This window comes from Palaemon carinicauda, chromosome 36 (genome assembly GCF_036898095.1).
Source record: "Palaemon carinicauda isolate YSFRI2023 chromosome 36, ASM3689809v2, whole genome shotgun sequence".
NCBI lineage: Eukaryota > Metazoa > Arthropoda > Malacostraca > Decapoda > Palaemonidae > Palaemon > Palaemon carinicauda.
The window spans coordinates 51,423,537-51,431,036 of NC_090760.1; the positions used below are offsets into that span (position 1 = coordinate 51,423,537).

General features: G+C 41.7%; 1 protein-coding gene across 1 annotated transcript; it reads left to right on the forward strand.

Moving 5' to 3' along the window:
* The first annotated feature begins 2,279 nt into the window (after positions 1-2,279).
* Positions 2,280-3,449, forward strand: LOC137628621 (probable inactive protein kinase DDB_G0270444). The gene has a single exon (XM_068359773.1). It carries the CDS (start codon positions 2,280-2,282, stop codon positions 3,447-3,449), a length of 1,170 nt encoding a protein of 389 aa, XP_068215874.1.
* Positions 3,450-7,500: the final 4,051 nt, after the last annotated feature.

Below are 7,500 nucleotides of genomic sequence, written 5' to 3' on the forward strand. Positions count from 1 at the left end.
TCCGGGAGTCTATGAAGAGATTTTCGTTGATTGGGTTAAAGAAGAAGGCGAAGATGATTGCTCTTACAGCGACTGAAGTCTCGCAAGTCTGAAGAATGCCATTCCTAAAAGGGTTCAGGCTTGGAGAGGTTTTTCGATCCTCTTCCTGAATCCTTTCAGGAATGGCGTTCTTCAGACTTGCGAGTCTTCAGTCACTGTAAGAGCAATCATCTTCGCCTTCTTCTTCAACCCAATCAACGAAAATCTCTTCATCGACTCTCGGAATTCTTCAGAAATCTCGGAGGAGATGATTAACATGTTCAATGTAGCTCTAATTAATAAAATCCTAATTTGAGAAAATCGTCTTTACTTCTCCTTTATGTTATCCTATTGTAAATGATTTTAGAAGCCTATTGTAGTAGACATAGGCCTAAAATAGATAGTTTTGTGATAATTTCTGTCGATTTGGTGGTATTCAAAATAGGAATCATGAAAAATTAACGAAATAAATCTTTCGTCTGATCGCAAATCCGGCTGCGGGATTCCTGCTTCATTTCGAAGACATTCCGAAGCTGCGGGATTCCTGCTTCATTTCGAAGACATTCCGAAAACTTCCTGAGCTCCGAGATCCGTGTTGTTCTTTGAAGACATTCTTGGCTTCTCCCTGAGTGTCTTCAGATCAAGTTCCATTTCTTTTTTCTTTTTTCAAAATAGACCTAAAGCAAGGTAGAGGAAAGTTATTAACAAAAATGTGTAGTAATACCAGTTATTTGTGTTGTTTTTATTGTGAAATGGCTTTGAGTACCAAAGTTTATTTTGTGGTTACTAATCAGAACAATTTGGGATATTGTGTATGCTGTAATTGTTCCGCTATGGAACCGAACAGGGACGCTTTAATTAAAGTAAAGAAGAACGGTTACCCAGGACCAGGAACCGTTGAGGATCTAGTCGAGAAATTTGAAAAAACTGGAAAAATGGAGAAACAAGAAAGAAAGGTTTCACTAGGAAACGAAGGACAAGTGAAGACTCGTATAATGCAATATGAAGAAAGGATAAAAGGTAACGGAAAACAGAAGAAGGATTCTGTTGGAATTAGAAGAAATCCAGCTAGGGAGGCGAAAGAAGTGGCCCTAGCTAGAATTGTTGAAATTCATAAGTTTGAAATGTCCGAAAATGGATACCAAGAAAGGATAAAAGGTAAAGGAAAACCGAAGGATTCTCTTGAAATTAGAAAGAATCCAACTACGGAGGCCATAAAAGTGGCCTTAGCTAGGATTGTTGAAATTCCTAAGTTTGAAAAGTCCTACCAAGCTGCAAGGGTAGCCCTAATCATCCGAAAATTTGAAAATATGTTAAGAGAAACGATGACAGAAAATAGCCCAGGAACAGAAGCAGATTCTGGTAGTTTTTGTGGTGATTATGGAGCAACTATGATGGGAGAGATACTGGCACGGAATCAGAGAACTTATCTTAGAAGGGAAGCGAAAGATAGAGCCATATTAAGGATCAGACCAATTGCAATGGATGAAGTCTCTCCAGACAAGAGAGGCTTAGTATACGATCTTATTCAGCTCTGGGAAGAGGCTCTAAAAGGCGAGAAAATAGACAAGAAAAAGAAGATTGTTATTGAAGTGATAGAAGAAGGGATCATTAAAAGGAACATCGAGTATCTCGAAAATATAATACGAGGAAACATACAGGAAGACGATCTTCGTGGACAATCTCGGGACTTCAGAAACCATCTTAGGAGGGTCGCTAAAGATAAGGCCTTGGCCCAGATAAGAAAATTAGTACAAGAGGAAATGTGTGAGAAAACAGGCCGAGTTTATGATCTTACTGAACTACATGAAAAAGCAATCAAAGGAGACAAAATTGAAAAGAAAAGTGAATATAAGGCAATAAAGAGCCAAACATTAGAAAACCTAATCGAGTATTTTGAAAATATGTTACAAGAAAACTCAGAAAATGAAGACCATCTTCTTGGGCAATCTCCAGGCTTGAGAGAAAATCTTAAAAGGAAAAGTGAAAACATTGAAAAGGAACTTCAAGACTACCAGGAAGCAAGTAGCTCAGGAACACAAGGATATTCTGCTAGTAATAGGGATGATTATGAAGACATTATAAAGCTAAAGGTAATGGGACGCAAACAAACAGGTGATCTTAGGAGGAAAGCCAAAGATAAAGCCTTTTTCAAGATTAGACGAATTGCAATGGAGGAGGTCTTTCCAGAAGAGAGAGGCTTAGTATATGGTCTTGTTCAAGTATGAGAAGAGGCTCTGAAAGGTGAGAAAATAGAAAAGATGAAGAAGGTTATTCATAAAGTAATAGAAAATGGCAATGTAAAAAGGCATATCCAGAAATTTGAAAATGCCATACGAGGAAACTTAAAAGAAGGCGATCTTCGTGGACAACCTCTGGACTTCAGAAACCCTCTTAGGAAGACCACTAAAGATAAGGCCTTGGCCCATATAAGAAAATTAGTAGAAGAGGAAATGTCTGAGAAAACAGGCCGAGTTTATGATCTTACTGAACTATATGAAAATGCAATCAAAGGAGACAAAATTGAAAAGAAAAGTGAATATAAGGCAATAAAAAGCCAAATAATAGGAAACCTTATCGAGTATTTTGAAAATATGTTACAAGAAAACTCAGAAAATGAAGGCCATCTTCTTGGGCAATCTCCAGGCTTGAGAGAGAATCTTAAAAGGAAAAGTGAAAACATTGAAAAGGAACTTCAAGACTACCAGGAAGCAAGTAGCTCAGGAACACAAGGATATTCTGTTAGTAATAGTGATGATTATGAAGACATTATAAAGCTAAAGGTAATGGGACGCAAACAAACAGCTGATCTTAGGAGGAAAGCCAAAGATAGAGCCTTTTTCAAGATTAGAAGAATTGCAATGGAGGAGGTCTTTCCAGAAAAGAGACGCTTAGTATATGGTCTTGTTCAAGTATGGGAAGAGGCTCTGAAAGGTGATAAGATAGAAGAAATGAAGAAGGTTATCCATGAAGTAATAGAAAAAGGCAATGTAAAAAGGCATATCCAGAAATTTGAAAATGCCATACGAGGAAACTTAAAAGAAGTCGATCTTGGTGGAAAACCTCTGGACTTTAGAACCCCTCTTAGGAGGAGCACTAAAGATAAGGCCTTGGCCCAGATAAGAAAATCAGTACAAGAGGAAATGTCTGAGAAAACAGGCCGAGTTTATGATCTTACTGAACTACATGAAAATGCAATCAAAGGAGACAAAATTGAAAAGAAAAGTGAATATAAGGCAATAAAAAGCCAAATAATAGAAAACCTTACCGAGTATTTTGAAAATATGTTACAAGAAAACTCAGAAAATGAAGGCCATCTTCATGGACAATCTCGGGACTTGGGAAGCCATCTTAGAAGGGCCGCAAAAGATGTCGCCTTGGCTAGGATTAGAAATATCTTACAAGAGGCTATCGAAGAAGAGAATTTTTAAGAGTAAATAGGATGCTGTTCAATAGAAGAAAAAAAAGCAAAATCCAAAAATATACCACTACGAAACATTTCTGTTGGAGTAACCTAGAGGATGTGCACTGCAGAGGGAAAAAGCTGAGCTTCTTCTTGTATGCAGCGGTTCCATGACGGAGTGGTACAGGCCTTTGTCATGTGAGCAAATGGTCGGATTTCTAGATCTATTCTTCCGGATGTCAACCTTATGGTTGCTCTGTTGGAATAATCTAGATGACTGGCCTTGCAGAAGGAAAAAGCTTAGTTTTTTCTAGTATGCAGTCATATCCTTCAAAGGTGCCTAAAATTTTTTTTTTTTTTTATTCAAAACTACATTTCATGGGTGAGTTATGAATGAAGTTGGCCAAGTATATAATAGATGTGAATGAGAGAATCCTTCCTTTAATTGCATTAAAAATTAGAAAAAAAAATCTAAAAAAAAAAAAACTTAACACTTGAGAGAATGAAAAAAGGATTGCGTTGTAGAATAGAAAAATAGGATAATTGAAAATGGTTCTGTGCAAAATTTTGAAAATACTTGGAGGGAGTTCAACTAGGAAACTACTAAGAGACGATTCTGTCGGAATAACATAGAGGATGTGCACCACACAGGGAAAAAGCTGAGCTGCTTCTAGTATGCTGTTCTTTGATAAAGTACAAACTCCTCATGTGAACATAAAGTGTTGGTGCTGGCTCTGTAGATAAAAGCTGAGGTTCTTCTAGTATGCTGTTCCTTAATGAGATTATGCCAAATAAAGAAGTTCAAGTTCAGTAACCGTTGTGAGACTGGCCCTGTAGATAGAAGAAGCTGAGGTTCTTCTAGCCTACTATGTTCCTAGATGAAAAAGTATAAATTCTTTCTCATGTGAACATAAGGGTTGGTACTGACCTTGTATATAGAAGAAGCTGAGGTTCTTCTAGCCCGCTATGTTCCTTGAGGAAGAAGTACAGATTCTTTTGTCATGTGAACATAAGGGTTGGTACTGGCCCTGTAGACAGAAGAAGCTAGGGATCTTGTAGCCTGCTATGTTCCTTGACGAAGAAATACATATTCTTTTGTCATGTGAACATGAGGGTTGGTACTGGCCCTGTAGATAGAAGAAGCTGAGGTTCTTCTGGCCTGCTATGTTCCTTGACGAAGAAGTACAGATTCTTTTGTCATGTGAGCATAAGGGTTGGTACTGGCCCTGTAGACAGAAGAAGCTGGGGTTCTTGTAGCCTGCTATGTTCCTTGATGAAGAAGTACAGATTCTTTTGTCATGTGAACATAAGGGTGCTGGCCCTGTAGACAGAAGCAGCTGAGGTTCTTCTAGCCTGCTATGTTCCTTGAAGAAAGAAGTACATATACTTTTGTCATGTGAAAATAAAGGTTGGAGCTGGCCCTATAGACAGAAGAAGCTGAGGTTCTTCTGGCCTGCTATGTTCCTTGACGTAGGAAGTACAGATTCTTTTGTCATGTGAACATAAGGGTTGGAGCTGGCCCTGTAGACAGAAGAAGCTGAGGTTCTTCTGGTCTGCTATGTTCCTTGACGAAGGAAGTACAGATTCTTTTGTCATGTGAGCATAAGGGTTGGAGCTGGCCCTGTAGACAGAAGAAGCAGAGGTTCTTCTGGTCTGCTATGTTCCTTGACGAAGGAAGTACAGATTTTTTTGTCATGTGAGCAGAAAGGTTGGAGCTGGCCCTGTAGACAGAAGAAGCAGAGGTTCTTCTGGTCTGCTATGTTCCTTGAAGAAGGAAGTACAGATTCTTTTGTCATGTGAGCATAAGGGTTGGTACTGGCCCTGTAGACAGAAGAAGCTGAGGTTCTTCTGGCCTGCTATGTTCCTTGAAGAAGGAAGTACAGGTTCTTTTGTCATGTGAGCATAAGGGTTGGTGCTGGCCCTGTAGACAGAAGAAGCTGAGGTTCTTCTGGCCTGCTATGTTCCTTGAAGAAGGAAGTACAGGTTCTTTTGTCATGTGAGCATAAGGGTTGGTGCTGGCCCTGTAGACAGAAGAAGCTGAGGTTCTTGTGGCCTGCTATGTTCCTTGACGAAGGAAGTACAGGTTCTTTTGTCATGTGAGCATAAGGGTTGGTGTTGGCCCTGTAGACAGAAGAAGCTGAGGTTCTTCTGGCCTGCTATGTTCCTTGACGAAGGAAGTACAGGTTCTTTTGTCATGTGAGCATAAGGGTTGGTGCTGGCCCTGTAGACAGAAGAAGCTGAGGTTCTTCTGGCCTGCTATGTTCTTTGACGAAGGAAGTACAGGTTCTTTTGTCATGTGAGCATAAGGGTTGGTGCTGGCCCTGTAGACAGAAGAAGCTGAGGTCCTTCTGGCCTGCTATGTTCCTTGACGAAGGAAGTACAGGTTCTTTCGTCATGTGAGCATAAGGGTTGGTGCTGGCCCTGTAGACAGAAGAAGCTGAGGTTCTTCTGGCCTGCTATGTTCCTTGGCGAAGGATGTACAGATTCTTTTGTCATGTGAGCATAAGGGTTGGTGCTGGCCCTGTAGACAGAAGAAGCTGGGGTTCTTGTAGCCTGCTATGTTCCTTGATGAAGAAGTACATATTCTTTTGTCATGTGAACATAAGGGTTGGTACTGGCCCTGTAGATAGAAGAAGCTGAGGTTCTTCTGGCCTGCTATGTTCCTTGATGAAGAAGTACAGATTCTTTTCTTATGTGAGCATAAGGGTTGGTGCTGGCCCTGTAGACAGAAGAAGCTGAGGTTCTTCTGGCCTGCTATATTCCTTGACGAAGAAGTACAGATTCTTTTGTCATGTGAGCATAAGGGTTGGTACTGGCCCTGTAGACAGAAGAAGCTGGGGTTCTTGTAGCCTGCTATGTTCCTTGACGAAGGAAGTACACATTCTTTTGTCATGTGAATATAAGGGTTGGAGCTGGGCCCGTAGACAGAAGCAGCTGAGGTTTTTCTAGCCTGCCATGTTCCTTGACGAAAGAAGTACAGATTCTTTTGTCATGTGAATGTAAGGGTTGGAGCTGGCCCCGTAGACAGAAGAAGCTGAGGTTCTTCTGGTCTGCCATGTTCCTTGACGAAGGAAGTACAGATTCTTTTGTCATGTGAGCGTAAGGGTTGGTGCTGGCCCCGTAGACAGAAGAAGCTGAGGTTCTTCTGGTCTGCCCTGTTCCTTGACGAAGGAAGTACAGATTCTTTTGTCATGTGAGCGTAAGGGTTGGTGCTGGCCCCGTAGACAGAAGAAGCTGAGGTTCTTCTGGTCTGCTCTGTTCCTTGACGAAGGAAGTACAGATTCTTTTGTCATGTGAGCGTAAGGGTTGGTGCTGGCCCCGTAGACAGAAGAAGCTGAGGTTCTTCTGGCCTGCTCTGTTCCTTGACGAAGGAAGTACAGATTCTTTTGTCATGTGAGCGTAAGGGTTGGTGCTGGCCCCGTAGACAGAAGAAGCTGAGGTTCTTCTGGCCTGCTCTGTTCCTTGACGATGGAAGTACAGCTTCTTTTGTCATGTGAGCGTAAGGGTTGGTGCTGGCCCCGTAGACAGAAGAAGCTGAGGTTCTTCTGGCCTGCTCTGTTCCTTGACGAAGGAAGTACAGATTCTTTTGTCATGTGAGCGTAAGGGTTGGTGCTGGCCCCGTAGACAGAAGAAGCTGAGGTTCTTCTGGCCTGCTCTGTTCCTTGACGAAGGAAGTACAGATTCTTTTGTCATGTGAGCGTAAGGGTTGGTGCTGGCCCCGTAGACAGAAGAAGCTGAGGTTCTTCTGGCCTGCTCTGTTCCTTGACGAAGGAAGTACAGATTCTTTTGTCATGTGAGCGTAAGGGTTGGTGCTGGCCCCGTAGACAGAAGAAGCTGAGGTTCTTCTGGCCTGCTCTGTTCCTTGACGAAGGAAGTACAGATTTTTTCGTCATGTGAGCGTAAAGGTTGGTGCTGTCCCCGTAGACAGAAGAAGCTGAGGTTCTTCTGGCCTGCTCTGTTCCTTGACGAAGGAAGTACAGATTCTTTCGTCATGTGAGCGTAAGGGTTGGTGCTGGCCCCGTAGACAGAAGAAGCTGAGGTTCTTCTGGCCTGCTATGTTCCTTGACGAAGGAAGTACA

Bases quoted from the DNA above. Each gene is read 5' to 3' on its own strand.
- LOC137628621 (XM_068359773.1), top strand. From the start codon at position 2,280: ATGAAGAAGGTTATTCATAAAGTAATAGAAAATGGCAATGTAAAAAGG.